Source organism: Epinephelus lanceolatus, chromosome 16 (genome assembly GCF_041903045.1).
Source record: "Epinephelus lanceolatus isolate andai-2023 chromosome 16, ASM4190304v1, whole genome shotgun sequence".
NCBI classification, from domain to species: Eukaryota; Metazoa; Chordata; class Actinopteri; order Perciformes; family Serranidae; genus Epinephelus; species Epinephelus lanceolatus.
Window position 1 is genome coordinate 8,697,675 of NC_135749.1, and position 20,995 is coordinate 8,718,669.

Below are 20,995 nucleotides of genomic sequence, written 5' to 3' on the forward strand. Positions count from 1 at the left end.
CTGTGTCTAAATGTGCATCATACAGCCAGCCGCCTTTTCCTTTTTTTTTTTTGCCCAAACCTCAATAGACCTTTTTAGAGCCAATGCCACAATGACATCAGTTTGTTAGCTGGAGGCAAAACACGACTCTCCCCCACAGGGCTGTAGGCTACATAGGAGTCTTAAGATGTGTTCTTGTTGTGTTATTGGGAGCCAGAATAGAAGGAGTCTTGGCTCAAAACCAGCCGCCACTGCCCGTCATCAAAAACTATGGTTAAATGTGATAAGATGAAAGGACTGGACGGAGGCCATCATCAAAAATGCTCACATGTGCAGCGCACACTTCATATCAGGTTAGGGAAAAAGTATTTCCTGTTGTAGGGATGAATAATGTTATGTGTATTAAGGATTATCAGGTCCACCTCATCAGAAACTGGGGAGGGATTAAGAGGAATATGTATGTAATGCTAACTTTTTAGCACATTAGCCAACGTTAGCTTTGATTGCAAAACAAACTGGAGGAAACCATACAAGTATCGTCCCCCATGTAACGCCGGATTTTCACTGGATGCATGTCCGTTGCAGAACGGCAGCGCTGGTTATCCGCTGCGTGCTCCGCTGTCCGTCAATACCCACCGGCTGCGTTTGCTGTGCGGTGCGGTGCAGCTCCGCCGGAAGACATCTCGGTGCACTGCCATGATTAATATCTCCTCGTCCATGGTGTTAACGGGGTGAAATGACGTCTGAAAACCTCTGACCTGTTGACTTCAGGCCTGCCTCTGCCCATTATGTAGTTTTTAAGGTGTAGTGCAGGGAAATATGATCCGCCGTGAACACTATGTATTTTATTTTGAAAATTAACTGGATGTTTTATTGTGTTTCTGTGCACGACTTCCTGCCCTGCACGATCTGTTCTGTGCTGAATTGCTGCGTTGTGCTCCGGCGTCCAGCAAAAATAGAAGTCCTGCGTATCTGTTGCGGAGGGCTCCGGAGTGCCGCAGCTGTGACGGAGCCGGAACGCAGCACAGCCGCAGCCGGTGGAGACACACACATTGACTAGAATGGAATCCTATCGGCTCTGCTGCCGTGCCGGAGCGGAGACGCAACCAACACGCATCTGGTGGAAATTGGCTGTAAGACTGACTTCCTGTAACATCATCCATCCAATGAGTGGGAGCATACAGGTCGGCCAGTCTGGTCCCGTTGGTCAGTGTTCACTTTTTCCAATAATACTCTTTGTCCCGGAGAGTGAGTGACCTGACATGGTGCATTCATAAATTCAGTCTGACATTCTACACTAAAATAAGCGCTCTGTTGGTCGAAGAAACGGAGCGTTATATTTCTACATGAATGAACCAACGGTTCAAGTTAATCAAACATTCACTCTGCTCTGCGTTCTGCTGCTCCGTCTTCACAGACAGAGTGCCCAGAATGCGTTCTGCCACTCTGAGAGTGTGGTGCTCTGAATAACGAATGGTACATTCAGAGCACCACACTCTCAGAGTGGCAGAACGCATTTCTAACCTCACAATGGCCTTAGCATGCACATTTTTAACCCGTCCACTGTGTCCTGAATGTGTTTGTGTGTTATTGTGTCATAGCTTGTGCGTTTAATCTCATCCTAGAGGAATTTCAAAGGATTCTGCAATCGTGGTTCCTCTATTTGTTTATCATCGCGTCGCCGCACATTCCTCCGTCGCCCTCAGCAGCAGCCGGAGGTGAGAAATAGATAAGGGCACATTTTTTACACTGCGACTGCAGAGTCACCGTGTTTGTCTGCTGCCTTGTCTGCAGAGAGCAGCAGGGGAAGGGGTTCCTTTAGATGGAGCCCATTCCTCCAGTCTGCACCGCTGCACAAATATTTGCTTTAGATGAGTTTTTTTCTTCATCACTGTAACAAATAGTTGGTCAGATGCCAGTCTTTCTGCATTGTGACATCCTTTTGGCATTTCCCCCGACCACTTGACCCCTATAATCCATGACCATACATACGTATGTGTCAGCAGTGTTGTTTTCCTGTCTGTGGCGGTGATTCTCTCTGTCCTCTGTGTTCCTGCTGAAGCTCTGATGTAGAATTCCTTAATATTTGTTTCCGTTCTTCAGTTGAATGGCCTTTAAAACTCCTTCCTGTTTTTTAGCGCCTTTTTTGGTCTGGTTTCTGTTATTGGTTGGATTTAAAACCATTTATGGTAGGGAGTGTGTCACACTAATCCATTTCATTATACTAAAAACTGACCCATAGAAAATTCATAGAAACTCCTGAACTTCCAGAGGATTTTATTTTTTCAATAGAACTGACTTTTCTATGGAGCACAATGTTTTTTACTCTGAATACTGATTGTTGTACACTACAGGGAAAACGATAAGGAAAGTTTTCCTCATCAATGTCATGGCTCATTTTACCAGATGAGAAAACAGTAACTTTACTCATAGAATTTTAAAGGGTTTAGATTCTAGCGGTGCTTAAAGGTCCAGTGTGTAGAGTTTAGTGTAGGGCTCAGCAACCTTTACTATCAATAGAACCATTTTTTGGCCAATAAAGCTCTTAAATAATCTGCCTGGAGCCACATAACACACCTGAGCCTTATAATCTAAGGTCTAAATGAGCTTTTATTAATGTGTTTTACCACAATGTGGCTACTGCAGTGGGCTACTTATGATTGTTTGGTGCTGTAACTTTGAAGAGTTGGTGGTAAATGGAAATAAATATATCCATGCACTGTTAAATTTTTTTATTGTCCTCCCAATACTTTTTTCTTGATCTGGAATCCATAGCTAGCTTAGCTCCAAGACAAGCCACTGCTACTGAGGTACTGAGGTTCAGCAAAATTTAAAGCAAAAGGTGATAGGCCGTATGACATGAAATGTAAAAATGTTTTGTTTTGTTTTTTTTAAATTAATAAACTGTGAATAGGCTATCCCTTTTTGGAGAATATAAGAATCACTCCAGGCTCCTGGTAAAAACCTCCTAAACAAAGAACACTGGTTGCAGCTGGTTGCAATCTGCAGTCCTCACTGCTAGATACAATAAACTTCCCTAAATCTCGCACACTGGACCTGTAATACAAGTAATACTAAAGTGAAAATTTGAAAAAAGGGGCTTTTTATAATCAACATAAATAACTGATAGGAATGACGGGCTATATTTAGATGTCATTGTTAAATTTTCAAGAGAAAAGTGGGAAATTCCATAAAAAGGAAGTTGCACCTGCATCATAGAGTATGAAACAGAAACATTTGAAACAGATTCACTTTTGTTTTGTCTCCTGACTGATTGCCCTGATATGAAGTCTTTAAACATGTCTGCTGGGTTGCCTGTATTGTGACATAATATGTGGCTGTCAGGTTTGCTCTTTGCATCGACCGTGTCTTTGTCTGAGTCTCATTCCAAGTTCATCCTAATCCATCCATTCTTCCCTGTGGTATCCAGTTATCAGATTCACATACTTCATTAGCTCCTTATGAATGTGCATACCTGTGGATTTGGATTATATAACCTATTCTATAGCTGATAGCAGAGAATACCTGAGGGTGTTTGCATGACACACTGTACCCGTTTATGCAGTCAAGCTGTGGTCAAATCCATGATGTCTGTTTTTGTCTCTGGTAAGAGATAGGCAGCGTAAACTGACAGATACAGTGTGACTGTGTGTGTCATCGCACTATACGCATGGTGGTTTATGTGTGTAGCTTACAGAAAGCTGATGTGGCAGGTGGCTGCGTATCTCTTTATGAAGGTCAAAACACATTACGTGCTGGGATATTGTTTGTGTGACAGTATAGGGGCGTGAGCGATGATTGTGCCATGACCTCACTTTTCCTGTGTGGGGTGCTGACAGCTCTCCTTGACTTCATCATCCCCATATCAGCCGTGCGGCACATGCAAGCCCTCCATCTGTTTCTACTGCCACTGCTCATCTCTTCCTCTGCCGCCTCCAGCCTCATCCGCTGCTGGAAAAGAAAAGAAGGCATGTCATGGCCTCACATAACCTCCTGTCTCTGTGACAATCATCTGCTGCCACCCTGTACTTATTACTCTGCACGACAGGCCGCCTTTTCATCAGTCAGGATAAATGAAAACTGATTGTTTCGATTTCCTATTTAAAATGTATGAGGTAAAGACAGTGAATGAATAATAAATACAGTAGGATGTAGCTGCAAGCAGATAAAGATAAGTGTTCTTTAATGTATTTGTCAGTAGTTATAATTTCTTGAAGCTCCTGCTGGTGAATAAAGGAAGGAAGAATGTCATCATTTTAAATACGTATCCTTCACATTTCATGAATACTTGAAATCGCAGATTTGTTGCAGAATAAATATTGGCATTTTATGTTTCTGGAAACCATGAATACCTTACATATGTACATCATTATGTAACAGATATGCTGGAACTTGACATTTCTTTATGTTTCGACATTGTTGTGGTCAATGTGTGGCGAGGTGGAGGCAAATAAACCACTTGAAGATCATGTTGTAGCTTAAAATATCTGGTCTCAGGGCCACAATCCTGGCAGGAGACTTCAACCGTTTTTTGTGATGGTATCCCCGCTGGAAATGCAGCAACAGGTCACTGAAAGCAACCATGTTTGGTGACTGAAGGGCTGCTGGAAACAGTGATATTTTACTCAGCTGTCTTCCGAGTCACAGGAGAGAGAACCATTAAGACATGATAAGCGTCTGAGTAAAATATGTGGTTAAAGAAGCTCGGTGTTTCATTTCTTCTTCTTTCTTTTTTCTGTTACCTCATTTTTTGCCACTTTTTGTTTCACAATCTTTTGCTTACAGATCTACAAACAGGCAGACAAAAACATACGCTCACACAAAACTCAACTTGGACATCATACTACTTATATAATCACTGTTGTTACTGCACTCAGTTTTTGTCTATGTCCTAATCAGTGGTGATACAGTAAGTACATGTACTCAAGCACTGTACGTTAAGCACAGTTTCAAGGTGCTTGTACTTGTACTCAAGTATTTTCACTTTATGCTCCCTAATACTTGGACTCCACTACATTTAGGAAGCTAATATTGTACTTTTACTCCACTAATTTTATTCGACAATATCAGTCAGTAGTTACATTGCAGATTCAGATTCTAAATCCAAAATATGAATCTACTAATACAGGATGTATATTGATGTCATACTATACTATAACTTTTTTTCATGATTTTCAATAACATACTGTACTATGATGTTTTTTCACGATTTTAAATGACATACTATACTATGACGTTTTTTCATGATTTTCGACGACACACTATGACTTTTTTCATGATTTTGAATGACAAACTATACTGTGACTTTTTTTCATGATTTTGAACGACATATTTTGAATGACATGCTATACTATAACATTTTTTCATGATTTTGGACAACATACTATACTATGACGTGTTTTCATGATTTTGGATGACACACTATACAATGACTATTTTTTTATGATTTTGAATGACATACTATACTATGACATTTTTTAATGATTTTCAACGACATACTATACTATGACGTTTTTTCATGATTTTGAACAACATACTATACTGTGACATTTTGTCATGATTTTCGACAACATGCTATACTATGACGTTTTTTCATGATTTTGGACGACATGCTATACTGTGACATTTTGTCATGATTTTCGACGACACACTATACTATGACTTTTTTTAATGATTTTAAATGACATACTATACTATGACATTTTTTCATGATTTTGGACGACATACTATACTATGACCTTTTTTCATGATTTTGAATGACATACTATACTATGACGTGTTTTCATGATTTTGAACGACATACTATACTATGACATTTTTTCATGATTTTGGACGACATACTATACTATGACGTGTTGTCATGATTTTGAACAACGTAATATACTATGACATTTTTTCATGATTTTGAGTGACATACTATACTATGACGTTTTTTCATAATTTTGGACGACATACTATACTGTGACATTTTGTCATGATTTTCGACGACATACTATACTATGACGTCTTTTCATGATTTTGAACAACATACTATACTATGACTTTTTTTCATGATTTTAAATGACATACTATACTATGACGTTTTTTCATGATTTTCGACGACACACTATGACTTTTTTCATGATTTTGAATGACAAACTATACTGTGACTTTTTTTCATGATTTTGAACGACATATTTTGAATGACATGCTATACTATAACATTTTTTCATGATTTTGGACAACATACTATACTATGACGTGTTTTCATGATTTTGGATGACATACTATACTATGACATTTTTTAATGATTTTCAACGACATACTATACTATGACGTTTTTTCATGATTTTGAACAACATATTATACTGTGACATTTTGTCATGATTTTCGACGACACACTATACTATGACTTTTTTTAATGATTTTAAATGACATACTATACTATGACATTTTTTCATGATTTTGGATGACATACTATAATATGACTTTTTTTCATGACTTTGGACGACATACTATACTGTGACGTTTTTTCATAATTTTGGACGACATACTATACTATGACATTTCGTCATAATTTTGGACGACATACTATACTATGAGGTTTTTTCATGATTTTCAACGACTATGACCTTTTTTCATGATTTTGAACGACATACTATACTGTGACATTTTTTCATGATTTTGGACGACATACTATACTATGACGTTTTTTCATAATTTTGGACGCATACTATACTGTGACATTTTGTCATGATTTTCGACGACATACTATACTATGACGTTTTTTCATGATTTTCGACGACACACTATGACGTTTTTTGATGATTTTGAACAACATACTATACTGTGACGTTTTTTCATGATTTTGAACAACATACTATACTATGACGTCTTTTTCATGATTTTAAATGACATACTATACTTTGACAGTGTCATGATTTTCGACGACATAATATACTGTGACGTTTTTTCATGATTTTAAATGACATACTATACTATGACGTTTTTTCATGATTTTAAATGACATACTATACTATGATGTTTTTCATGATTTTAAACGACATACTATGATGTTTTTTCATGATTTTAAATGACATACTATACTATGACTTTTTTTCATGATTTTGGACGACATACTATACTATGACTTTTTTTCATGATTTTGGACGACAAAAGTCATAGCATAGTATGTCTTCCAAAATCATGAAAAAACATCAAAGTATAGTATGTCATCCAAAATTCTAAATAAAAAATAAAAGTCATAGCATCGTATGTGGGTCATAAACATGAAGAAAAGTTATAGTATCATGTCTTCTAAAATCATGAAAAAACGTCTTAGGATAGTATGTCCTCAAAAATCATGAAAAAAAGTCATAGTATAGTATGTCGTTCAAAATCATGTAAAAAAAGTCATTGTATAGAATGTCGTTCAAAATCATGAATAAACGTCACAGTATAGCATGTCATCCAAATTTCTGAAAAAAAGTCATAGTATAGTATGTCATTCAAAATCATGAAAAAAAAGTCATAGTATAGTATGTCGTCCAAAACCATGAAAAAAAGTCATAGTATAGTATGTCATTCAAAATCATGAAAAAAAGTCATAGTATAGTATGTCGTCCAAAACCATGAAAAACGTGCTATTGTAGTTCAATCAGGAGAGACACGTTTTTATAGTAAACAGAATATTTATTAACGTGCACATCAGAATGCAATCTGTAAAATGTCTTTGGCGATTAGACCCCGTAGAGATGGTATGATTTATGAAGGGTAAGGAATCCATAGCTGAATCTGGACCCCCCCCCCCCCCCCCCCCCCAGGGTCAAGACACTGGTGGTGGTAGAGGTGGTGAAGATGAAATGAGAGGAAGATGGAGAAGTGCTGATCATCTGGATGAGTAGAGGAATGAGCCTTTGTTGAGCTTGTCCTGGACTTTGGATACAATGGCTGGAGGTTAACGGAGTGGAGGAGGGCACGATGATTCTGCCTAAAATGATCGCTGACAGCAGCAGAAGAGAGAGCAGATTTAAGATTTTGCAGTAGCACCCTGAATGGCACTCACAAATCGTGACAAGGTTTGATTGAGTAAGTAAAGGGGTGAACAAACATAGTCAACTGATAAAAGGAAGCAGTGGGAGTGGGATGGAGAGTTGTGAATGAATGAGCACAAAGAAAGTCTTCCTGATTGAACTTATGCCGAGCCTCATTACATCACCCAAAATTATGAAAACAAAAAGTCATAGTATAGTATGTTGTCCTAAATTATAAAAAATAAACAGTATGTAGTTCAAAATCATGAAGAAAACGTCATGGTATAGCATGTTGTCCAAAATCATGAACAAAAGTCACACTATAGTTTGTCATCCAAAATCATGAAAAAACATCATAGTAAAGTATGTCGTCCAAAATCGTGAAAAAAACGTCATAGTATAGTATGTCGTCAAAATCATGAAAAAACGTCATATTCTAATTCAATCAGGAGAGACATGTTTTTATAGTACATAGAATATTTATTAACGTGCACATCAGAATGCAAACTGTAAAAAAGTCTTTGGCGATTAGACCCCCGTAGAGATAGTGTGATTTAAGGAGGGTAAGGAATCCATAGCTGAATCTGGACCCCCCCCCCCCCCCCAGGGTCAAGAGGCTGGTGGTGGTAGAGGTGGTGAAGATGAGATGAGAGGAAGATGGAGAAGTGCTGATCATCTGGATGAGTAGAGGAATGAGCCTTTGTTGAGCTTGTCCTGGACTGGATACAATGGCTGGAGGTCAACGTAGTGGAGGAGGGCACGATGATTCTGCCTAAAATGATGGCTGACAGCAGCAGAAGAGAGAGCAGATTTAAGATTTTCCAGTAGCACCCTGAATGGCACTCACAAATCGTGGCAAGGTTTGATTGAGTAAATAAAGGAGTGAACAAACATAGTCAACTGATAAAAGGAAGCAGTAGGAGTGGGATGGAGAGAGTTGTGAATGAATGAGCACAAAGAAAGTCCTCCTGATTGAACTTATGCCGAGCCCCTACTAAAAAAAACCCCACCATAGTATAGTATGTTGTTCAAAATCATGAAAAAAAGTCATAGTATAGTATGTCTTCAAAAGTCATGGAAAAACGTCATAGTATAGTATGTCGTCCAAAATCAAGAAATACAGTCACAGTATAATATGTCATTCAAAATCATGAAAAAAGTCATAGTATAGTTTGTTGTTCAAAATCATGAAAAAACGTCATAGTATAGTATGTCGTCCAAAGTCATGAAAAAAAGTCATAGTATAGTATGTCGTCCAAAATCATGAAAAAATTTCATAGTGTAGTATGTCATTTAAAATCATGAAAAAAGTCATAGTATAGTATGTCATACAAAATCATAAAAAGAAGTCATAGTATAGTATATCGTTCAAACTCATGAAAAAAAAAGTCAAAGTATAGTATGTTGTCCAAAATCATGAAAAGAGGTCATGGTATAGTATGTCGTTAAAAATCATGAAAAAAAGTCATAGTATAGCATGTCGTCCAAAATTATGAAAAAACGTCATAGTACAGTATGTTGTTGAAAATCATGAAAAAAAGTCATAGTATAGTCAGTCATTCAAAATCAAGAAAAAAAGTCATAGTATAGTATGTCGTCCAAAATCATGAAAAAGTCATAGTATAGTATGTCATCCAAAATCATGAAAAAAAAAACCCATCATAGTATAATAGGTCGTCCAAAATCGTGAAAAAAGTCATAGTATAGTATGTCATCCAAAATCATGAAAAAACGTCATTGTATAGTATGTTGTTCAAAATCATGAAAAAAAAGTCATAGTATAGCATGTCGTCAAAAATCAAGAAAAAAATGTCATAGTATAGTATGTCGTCTAAAATAAAAAAAGTCGTCCAAGATCATGACAAAACGTCATAGTAAAGCATGTCGTCCAAAATCATGACAAAATGTCATAGTATAGCATGTCGTTCAAAATCATGAAAAAAATGTCATAATATAGTATGTCATCTAAAATCAAGAAAAAAATGTCATAGTATAGTATGTCGTCTAAAATAAAAAAAGTCGTCCAAGATCATGACAAAACGTCATAGTAAAGCATGTCGTCCAAAATCATGACAAAACGTCATAGTATAGCATGTCGTTCAAAATCATGAAAAAAATGTCATAATATAGTATGTCATCTAAAATCAAGAAAAAAATGTCATAGTATAGTATGTCGTCTAAAATAAAAAAAAAGTCGTCCAAGATCATGACAAAACGTCATAGTAAAGCATGTCGTCCAAAATCATGACAAAACGTCATAGTATAGTATATCGTCCAAAATCGTGAAAAAAAGTCATAGTATGTCGACCAAAATTCTGAAAAAAAGTCATAGTATAGTATGTTGTCCAAAATCATGAAAAAATGTCACAGTATAGTATGTTGTCCAAAATTCTGAAATAAAGTCATAGTATAGTATGTCATTTAAAATCATGAAAAAAGTCAGTGTAGTATGTCTTCTAAAATCATGAAAACACGTCATAGTATAGTATGTCGTTCAAAATCATGAAAAAAAGTCATAGTATAGTATGTCGTTCAAAATCATGAAAAAAAGTCATAGTATAGTTTGTCGTCCAAAATCATGAAAAAATGTCACAGTATAGTATGTCATTCAAAATCATGAAAAAACGTCATAGTATAGTATGTCATTCAAAATCATGAAAAAACATCATAGTATAGTTTGTCGTCCAAAATCATGAAAAAATGTCACAGTATAGTATGTCATTCAAAATCATGAAAAAACGTCATAGTATAGTTTGTCGTCCAAAATCATGAAAAAATGTCACAGTATAGTATGTCGTCCAAAATTATGAAATAAAGTCATAGTATCGTATGTCGTTCAAAATCATGACAAAACGTCATAGTATAGTATGTCGTACAAAATCATGAAAAAAAAGTCATAGTATATAGTATGTCATTCAAAATCATGAAAAAAAGTCATAGTGTAGTTTGTCATTCAAAATCATGAAAAAACGTCATAGTATAGTATGTCATACAAAATCATAAAAAGAAGTCATAGTATATCCTTCAAAATCAAGAAAAAACGTCATAGTATGTCATCCAAAATCATGAAAAGAAATCATAGTATAGTATATCGTTCAAAATCAAGAAAAAAAAAAGTCGCAGTATAGTATGTTGTCCAAAATCATGAAAAAAAAAGTCAAAGTATAGTATGTTGTCCAAAATCATGAAAAGAGGTCATAGTATAGTATAGTATGTCATTCAAAATCATGAAAAAATGTCACAGTATAGTATGTCGTTGAAAATCATGAAGAGGTCATAGTATAGTATGTCGTCCAAACTAATGAAAAAATGTCACAGGATACTATGTCGTCCAAAATTATGAAAAAACGTCATAGTATAGTATGTCATTCAAAATCATGAAAAAATGTCATAGTATAGTATGTCGTCCAAAATCATGGAGAGGTCATGGTATAGTATGTCGTCCAAACTAATGAAAAAATGTTACAGTATACTATGTCGTCCAAAATTATGAAAAAATGTCATAGTATAGTATGTCAATCAAAATCATGAAAAAACATCAAAGTACAGTATGTCGTTCAAAATCATGAAAAAGTCATAGTATAGTATAATAGGTCGTCCAAAATTGTGAAAAAAGTCATAGTATAGTATGTCATCTAAAATCAAGAAAAAAAGTCGTCCAAGATCATGACAAAACGTCATAGTAAAACATGTCGTCCAAAATCATGACAAAACGTTATAGTATAGTATATCGTCCAAAATCGTGAAAAAAAAGTCATAGTATGTCGTCCAAAATCATGACAAAATGTCATAGTATAGTATGTCGTCCAAAATCATCAAAAACGTCATAGTATAGTATGTCATTCAAAATCATGAAAAAAAGTCATAGTATTTGATGTCTTTCCATGACGACATTCTGTAATTACTTTTACTTTTGTTAATGTATATTTGTAAGTACGATTGTAAATGTAGGATTTTACACTGTACTGTTGATTTTTACCTTGCGATTTTGCTATTTTTTCATTTTATTTCCTTTTTAATTTTACCTTTATTTCCCTAGAAATTTCCACTGATATAAAAAATCTCTGTTACAAGAAAGAGATCTGTGTATTTCTTTCAGGACTTACTTTCAGGACATTGAATTTAAACCACATACTACTTCTAGTCTGATATGTCAGTGTCAGTGTCAGTCTTAGTACAGTACATTCTTAGTTTAGGTTTAATGTCCAGTGATGATCCCTGTGCTTTTTAGGGACGTCTGGCAAATGAACCTCTAAAGGAAAAACACTAAATACTATTGTTTTAGGTATGAAACTTCCACTGAAATATACTGAATGCCAGCAAAATACAAAGTCCTTTAGGGGAAAATCCACAACCTGTAAAACTCTCAGCATTTGATCCCTGACATGTTCTCCCTGCATTTCTTGGCCTGTTGGGGGCGCTGACAGCACTGCATGTAAAGGTCACTTCTGGAATGTGAGGAGGGCAGGTGGAGTATGTGCGTATTGTGTAACAACACTGCTGTGACGAGTACACAGAGGTAGGAGGGGCCATCATGATATCACTCACAGGGGGGGTATAAGTAGATGTCCTGGCAGGAACGTGAACACAAAGCACCTGTTGCTGCTCTCCAGCCTCAACTCACACATCTGTAAAGACTCGGCTGCACCTCTTGAAGTGTGTCAACTGACTGCTGCTGCTTTTACACATCAGGACATCAGGCGCTACATGATGATGGCTTCCTTCATGTGCAAGACACTGGCTTTTTTTGTGATCTGCATGGCTCTGCAAGAGGGTGAGTAAGAATTTTTGGGTTTCTTGGAATTTTATTATTTAATTTAAATACTTGTGCAGATTTTTGTGGGGGCGAGAGCTTGTAAAAATGTATTAATTTGATTTCATAATATATTCCTTTTGGCTCTGCATGTAATGAATTATGAGTTTCTTCTTGGCTGGTTTCATAGGTGTAGATTTTAAACATTTAGAACATGTACATTGTCTCCCCTGATAAAAACATTAAAGTAGCAGAGGACTTTTATTTTGGCAGAATTGATGACAATTACATTATCAATTGATGCAGAAAAGGGACAAATTGCAGCAAAAAAATTCACCACAGTGCAAGAAATTCTTTGATGCTCAAAATTCACTGGTGGAGGACCCCCAAACCCCCTGTTTGATGTGTGTTCTCCCTGCCAATGTTGACAATCTGGCTGGTTTAGATAAAGGTTTTTGGATAAGGGATAAAGGTTTACCAAAATAAGCAATGATACAATATAGTAAAACAGCACAAATTAGATGAGGAAAAGAGGAAGATGCTGGTATGAAGCCAGCAGCAGCCTTTGACTTTCTGCCAGTCACCACAGAAAGAACAATACAAGAGCTGGGTTCACCCTTCCAGAGAATATTTCCCTTTGATAAGTCACCCAACTTAATTGAAAAGTAATCACATTGATATCACAGCATTATTGATACAAGCACTTACAGCATGACTGTTTGACTTGGATTGAGTCCCTAGATGTATAATATAATGAATATTGTCCAACATTAATCACAATCTTATTTTTCTAACCGCACAAGTAGGTGTTAACCCGCCAACTAGATCTCTATGTGTTTACATGTGATAGTCATGAACTGCACAGTCATACTGCAAAGCATTAGTTGGCGCTTTTTAATCTCGGGATCCTTTGTGTTTTTCTAGGTTGTGGACTCCCCTTATCAGAGCAGGCTGAGCTGCCAGCTCAGGCTCCACATCCACACAGAGTCAGGACCAAACGCTGCTCCTGTTACAACTGGGATGATAAAGAGTGCATCTACTTCTGCCACCTGGATATTATCTGGGTCAACACACCAAGGTGAGGCTGCAGAGCACTTTGGACACACTTAGAGAACTGCATTTGCTATTAGACCAAGAGACTGAGTAAAACCTAACCCCTAACCACCTGATCCTAACTAACTCCATTATGACTGTCCTAAAATGCTTCATTTTTCCTTTACAGTAAACTCCTTCCTTACGGCCTTGGAAGTACCCTGTCGCGCCGCCGCCGTTCCACTGAACGGTGTGAATGCCTCAACCCAGCCGATAAAACCTGCTCCGGCTTCTGCCACAAAAGGTGAGTGCCCCTACCTTGCTTCTTCCTTCTACCTTGATCTACAGCAAAGCAAGGCTGTCCCATCACATACCCTACTTTGCCAGATAGTATCAAAGAATTTTCTGTGTCTTCTTCCACTGTCAGCCATGTGTGACGAGCCTCAACAGTCGGGTGATGCCGAGTCAGAGAGGAGGCGAAATGATCCAGTGTGCGATAATGTTACACCAGTATAGGGGTAGTAGTCAAAGCGCAAAGAATGGCCCGCATTTCCCTGTTGGCCTTAAGAGAAATCACAACAGTTTATTGGCAGTGCAGTTATTTTTGGAAAGTTTAGATTTCTGCTTTTGCTCGAGGGAACTTTTGTTGCGTCTTTGAAAACACCTGTATGGACTAGTCACCATCTCTAGATGTTATCCTTGGTGGTATTTAGAAAAGGCACGCCCTACATTTCTGCCCATCAGGCATCTAAAGATATATTAGTTTGGAATTCCAAGGAAATTGCTTAGTTGACCCTGAACTACTTTTGCTTCAATGGACATAATAATGCCAGACAATATCCTCCATCTGTAGAGGTTTTACTCCTGAGGCATTGAAAGGGTTATGTCCTTGTTTTAATGCTGTTGTTGTTTCACTCCACAGCTCAGAGATTCCAAGTTCAACTGCTGTGGGCCTATCGGTAGAATCTGCAAGCACAAACAGCAATAAATTGCTGGCCTCTCTCAGGTACATGGAGATTAATTTAACCTTTAAATGTATATTGTGCAGGTTGACGGTCATTTCTCAGACGTGAAGCATCTCTTACCCGTTTTCTTTTGTTCTCTCTGCAGATCTGTGGTCAAGTCCAACACTGCGATCGCACAGGAGATTCTGTCAACACATGAGAAACTGAGTGGAGTAAACAGGCTGAGGAGCTTAACAAGGAGGTAGAGGACTAAGTGAATGCCAGAAGTGGTTCAACCTCAATGGATTCAACCTCCATGGGTTACTGACTCCTCCAGCTACATTCAATGCCAACCAAGGTTGCGAATTGTGTCAAAAGTCATAACAACTCTAGGGCTGCAGAGGTGAAAGGTTGGAAGGCAAAAGAGGCAGTCGGTCAAGCATTTGATCAACAAAGCATCAGAGGACCGGCAGCTCACCAAGCCAGAAGCCTTAAAGCAGGAACAATGTTGGGTGGAGACATTTAAAGTCATTTCTTGAACTCTCTTTGAACTAAACAGATACCAAGGAAGGATCAACTGTAGCCAAGAACATGGAAACTTTTATCCATCCTTTTGTGGACCAAAATCAAGAAAGTTTACAATGACCGGTCTCTGATCTGCCAGTCTTGGTTTCTGTGGACATAACTCTTATGACTCGTCTGAATGGACAGTTTTAAACCCACAACTCACCTTCACTGAGGATTATAGGATCATCACATATTCCACAGTCACATCAACTCTGTATTTAGTTGGAAATTCTTTGTCAATGTTTACTCATATGTCCTTGAAACTATTGTGTCATTGTAGACCTTTGGTTCAGTTTAATATTCCTCTGTATCAGAGCTAGAATCTGCTGTCCTGCCTAGTGTTTAGGACAAAGAAGCAAATTGCTTTTTAATGATCAGGCAGTACTTGAAAATGGCAGCTCGATCACGCTTGGCCCACACAGCCTTAGTGTAATGAAGGTCATCTCTTTGGGATTCATCCCACAAACAATTAGCTTTATACAAGGTCCATTGCACACACACACATACAGTCAACTCGCTCCATGCATAACAACAACAGTAGGTCTATTGTGTTGGCAGGAGTGTTTATTGCATAGCTCCTGTTTAATGTTTTGATTGAAGATAAGCCAGAAGGTTTCAATGATGTGCAGCGTGCCAAAAAAATCCAACAATTGTTTTTCTCCCCTGACTAATGTTCTCTTAATTCTTCTGTAATTAGCCACTAGGACACGACGACCCTCGACTTGTGTTATGCAGCTATTTGCAATCTATTTATCTGTGGCCTGCACTTTTTTCTTCTTCCTTTCACTCCATCTGCCGTGTTTCAGAAAATATTCACCCTCAAATATCTCAGTGCTGTAAACGATGGATAGTTTACTGGCTTAGAAGTTTACTGTTAAATGCTGAATTGTAAATAGAACAATTTATTTATTCTCTAACTTATTCAGAGATGTATTTATAATTGTTTGATGCACTGAATTTTGTGTGAGAAAATAAAAATGCAAGAAAATATTATGTAACAGAATGATGATGTCATTATTTGAGTTATAACTAATTGCTGTCACTCACTGAAGTCACAATCACACACCTACAAATTGCTTACTCACCATCTGTCTATGTTCTTTTGTTTGATGGCCCTGTTTGTTAGGAACTTAAGGCTTGCCCGGACTTAAACAAAAGAATAACTTCGATAAGTATCTGGGTGTGACACCACTTTTATCAACTGTAAGACATGACAATACAAGAGGAAACTGACTGGATTGTGAAAAAGGCCCAATATTGATCTGCAGTGGAGGATTTCAGTCTATGAATTATATCCAAAACTTCTCTTCTTGTTTTATCAGGTAGGAAATTGAAAATGAAGAAAATTGCTTTTCAAACTGTCTATTGACGACCTATCAACATGACCAGTGCAGAAAATCTGACAGTGAAATCAGAGATCTTTCAGCAAAGCCAGTAAATCATTTACAGAAAAAAAAGTTATTTTCCATTTTTCAAGAGCTGGTTAATAGTTGTCTACCTTTATTTAATGTTGGTTGAGGTTTCATTCACTTTCCTTGAGATTATTCTTGCAAGTATATATAAATTATGGAATTATTTATGAACAGGTCTCCTGATGCTCACCAAAAAGCCTCACATTATGGTAGATTGACAACAAATCTGTCTGGTTTGAGTGAAACAAACTCTGGAGCAGATCAAACAACAACACCAAGAGCTCTTGAAAAGACTGGTCTTGGTTTGTTTGTGGTCTTAAAACAAACGGCCCAACCACAGGATTTTGTGACAGTTTAAATTTGATTTTCACATGATTTCAAAAGCTGAACTATTATAAAATGTACTTTCTGAACTCTTCAGGAAATTATCTCATATAAGCAATGTGTACAAACCATTTAACCTATAGTCATGCAGATCATTTGGTAACCATTGTAATAAATCTGCACATCAGCACATGAAAGTGAAAAGTGAAGGACACTTTAAACTGCAGTGTGTTGGACTTGTGTCCTACTCTGTGTACTTTGACAGCTAATTAAGTCCATTAAAAAGAGCATGATACACCAACCCCATGGTATAACAAATCCTTATAAAATGTTTTGTGTGATATTTCATAAATTAGCCCCCCACAAATTAGTAAATTATGAATTTAACTTTAAATTACATATATTAGGTTTAGAAAAAGAAACATGGTTAGGCGTCATTAGTTACGTACTTAATGTAAAGTTATGTAGGTTAGTTTTATGAAAGTAAAACAATGTAGTTTAGGATTAGGAAAAGAAATGTGGCTGGCATTGTCACGTTACATACTTAATGTAAAGATACATGGGTTAGATTTAGGAAAGTAAGGTTAGGTTAGCATAGGTTAGCTTTAGGTGGTTGGGTGTTGGCACATTATGTATTTAACATAAAGGACACATAGGTTAGGTTTAGGAAAAAAATGTGGTTGGAGATTGTAATGTTACATACTTAATGTAAAGTTACATGGGTTAGGTTTAGGAAAAGAAATGAGGTTGGGTTGTCACATTACAAACTTAACATAAAGGTTACATAGGTTAGGTTTAGGAAAGTAAAGTTCCATAGGTTAGGTTTAGGAAAAGAAATGTGGTTGGGTTGTCACATTACAAACTTAACATAAAGGTTACATATGTTAGGTTTAGGAAAGTAAAGTTCCATAGGTTAGGTTTAGGAAAAGAAATGAGGTTGGGTTGTCACATTACAAACTTAACATAAAGGTTACATAGGTTAGGTTTAGGAAAGTAAAGTTCCATAGGTTAGGTTTAGGAAAAGAAATGTGGTTGGGTTGTCACATTACAAACTTAACATAAAGGTTACATAGGTTAGGTTTAGGAAAGTAAAGTTCCATAGGTTAGGTTTAGGAAAAGAAATGTGGTTGGCTTTTAAGCAAAGTTACAAAGGTTAGGATCGGGCAAGTAAAATTCTGTTTGTTAGGTTTAGAAAAAGAGACATGGTTGGGCATTGTCATGTTATGTACGTAATGTAATGCATTTACCATAACGTGATAACGTACCATAAAATAACTTCACTTGCTTTCACATGAGACACAAACACTGATCTCCTGGCGAAGGTCCTGTGTTGCCTCCTAACATGAACTTTTGCACTTTATACTACAGCTTTCCAGATTACATGGGTAATATGCAAATTCTGGTGCATTACTTTTTGTAGGCTTATGTACGAACACTGCATGGCAACAACCTGTACAGTAATAACCCTCTGCAATGCTGCTGTACATTGGTAGTTTGGGGTGGATAAAGACAAACAGTGCAGCAGTCAAATTCTCCCAAATTACCAGAGTTGAAAATGTGCTTTGCTACAGTATCTGCCTGAACACACCTGTGCTGCATGACATGTTGCCTGTCACCAGAATCTGACGTCCCCACAGTGATCCTGATCTTTTGATCATGCAGGACGACAGTAGCCTGAGTTACATTTCAGTCCGTGCGACTTCATGTTTACAGGTGGTTCTTTGTAAAAAGTCACTGTGAACCAATCTACAGGTGTGAAACTGCTCTTGGTAAATTCACCCAGTGTGTTAACAAGTCCCAAAGGTGCAGCTTCTCTCCTTACTTGATTTCCAAGGACTTGCATTACATGATGTCCTGGAGCTAGGTTTCTGTGGACAGTTGCATAATGCCGCTGGAAAAGACAACAGAGATATAAAACGGGTTCAAAAAGAAACCAGTCTACGCATTTAGGCATAGCTGAACTCGAGAATATAAAGAGCATCCTGCAAAACCGCCATAAGTGTACCTTTAGTATGAACGGAGGTACTATGCAGAATTAAATCAGTGGATTGACGGTATAACTCTCTCTATATCAAGATCAAATTAAAGAAGATTGAAATGGTCACAGCCTCCTGATGCATGTTGCAGTCAGTAAATGACTTGAACTCTTTAAAGCGTTCACTTTAGCCCGACTGTGCAGAAGAAAAATCAGGTGTGTCTGTGACACAGAAAGCTGATGAAGTATGTAGTCGCTACACATAGCATATCTTTGTCCATAATGGAACGTGAGGTGATTATCATGTTGAGTCTGTGCTCTTGTCGCTCCATACAATGATGTTTACTTTAGATTGGCTGTTCTGTAAGAGGGACGTGAGCTCAGAGTGTGTTTATTATAGAGGATGTTGGAGACTTTCAATTATCTACAGGACATCCCAGGTTGTAGGTCAAGTGTTAATGGAATGGCAGATAACAATAAGTCATGCATTAGCACCATTCAGAGTCAATCACAGGTTAGTATGTTTTTGTTTGTGTTTTTTGTGCAATGAAATTGGCTTGTGTTTGTGTGGGAGAGGAAGTATTGCAGGATGCAAAAGCAAACTAGGCCATATGGTAATAATGTGCACCTGTGTCTCATTACCCTGTGTAGTGACATCATGGTTATTTACCCTGACGTCAGTTAAGAACTCGCAGACCCCCCCCCCCCCCCAGCATATGCCACGGAGTGTGAATAGCTGACTAAGAGTGTGGAATGAAAACAGGATGCTTTTTCTGCATTCCTCCCGAATTCCTTAAGCACAGGAGAGAACCGGGAGAGGAAAAGAAACAAAAGGAAAAACAGGAGCATGACTGCTGTTTGCTCAGGGAACTGATATGACCTGAATGTGGAATTGAGATTGCAACCTTAATCACCCTGTTGTCATAGCACTAGCTCCATTGTTGTGCTTTGTTTTAGTCCTTATTCCACGTTGTTGCCCTCATTTTTCTTCTCCCCGACATGCTGGCCGATGGTAAATCATGATTATGTGATTATAATGTTTGTGTAAGACTCACTGGGCTCCTGCCTGTTGTTTATACGCTTATACATTTAGGTTAGGGCATTGTACTCGCTGTGCATTTAGAGATAAAATGTCTTATAGGGGTTGTATGAAAGTTACTGGGATAATGAGGGGTTGTAAATCTTTTGTTTTGAAAACTTTGTCTCACAGACAATGAAATCTCTCTTTTAAGAAAGACCTGAGAACAAGAAACCATCATAATCAGACAGCCCCACGTCCAGCCAACCACAAAGAAAACATCAGATAATAAAGCTTTAAAAACACCAAGAGAAATGAATGAATGTCGCTGCAGGACAGTCTGTAATTCATTCTATTTAAATGTGTGTACACATGGAAAATCTGAGGTTATGAAGTTATTGGACCATGTGCTATAGTTACAAGGTTTTATAGAAGAAGAGATGTGAGGTAGTTTGACAGCTTTGACATTAAAAATACATGAGATGATATTAGATCAGATTTTCCTCATCAATAAAGAAGGTAAAGAAGTCCATTGAACTTCTGCTGCATTTTCACAGGACAGCAGGCAGCTGCACATAGCAGTCCAAAATAATCATTAGCAAATGGAATCAGAATCATAAATAGACTTAACAAAGTGCCATTATGTAGACTACTAGTACTAGTTATTCTAGTATAACAATGTACTCATACACAGATTATGACACAATGAGTCCCTGTGACATGTAAAAGGCCCCCCTATCCCCCCTAGGGCAGGTACAACATGCTGTTGTTTGTCCCGACAGAGTTGAAGGGCCCAGAGAGAACTCAGCCCCTCTAAAGTCCTGTTGATAAACTGTGGGAATAGAACTCTGTGGCCTCTGTTATTGACATGATGACTGAGCCCTCTGACAAGAAATGCAAAGTTAGTAACAGCAGCTTCACAAAGACTCTGGCTTAGGGGTCCCCTGAGCATTTGGGCCCCTGGGCCTGGGCGGCCCTG

The 20,995-nt window shown here is 37.5% G+C and overlaps 1 protein-coding gene and 1 long non-coding RNA gene across 2 annotated transcripts in view; one reads left to right on the forward strand and one right to left on the reverse strand.

Moving 5' to 3' along the window:
• Positions 1 to 7,800: 7,800 nt before the first annotated feature.
• LOC144467318 (uncharacterized) overlaps positions 7,801 to 20,995 on the reverse strand; it is a 47,168-nt gene continuing 33,973 nt past the window's right edge. Inside the window, exons 2-3 of the long non-coding RNA XR_013493587.1 lie at positions 14,862 to 14,926; positions 7,801 to 8,775 (exon numbers count right to left, since the gene is read on the reverse strand). This is a non-coding gene — a long non-coding RNA (uncharacterized LOC144467318). The remainder of the gene's footprint in view (positions 8,776 to 14,861; positions 14,927 to 20,995) is intronic.
• Positions 12,570 to 16,287, forward strand: edn2 (endothelin 2). Its single transcript, XM_033636599.2, has 5 exons — positions 12,570 to 12,765; positions 13,669 to 13,822; positions 13,967 to 14,080; positions 14,699 to 14,782; positions 14,887 to 16,287. The coding sequence occupies exons 1-5, from the start codon at positions 12,699 to 12,701 to the stop codon at positions 14,984 to 14,986; spliced, it is 519 nt and encodes a 172-aa protein (XP_033492490.1). The 5' UTR covers positions 12,570 to 12,698; the 3' UTR covers positions 14,987 to 16,287.

Bases quoted from the DNA above. Each gene is read 5' to 3' on its own strand.
- edn2 (XM_033636599.2), top strand. From the start codon at position 12,699: ATGATGATGGCTTCCTTCATGTGCAAGACACTGGCTTTTTTTGTGATC. The intron at 14,081-14,698 runs GTGAGTGCCCCT...TTCACTCCACAG, and splicing joins TCCGGCTTCTGCCACAAAAG to CTCAGAGATTCCAAGTTCAA. The intron at 14,783-14,886 runs GTACATGGAGAT...TTCTCTCTGCAG, and splicing joins AAATTGCTGGCCTCTCTCAG to ATCTGTGGTCAAGTCCAACA.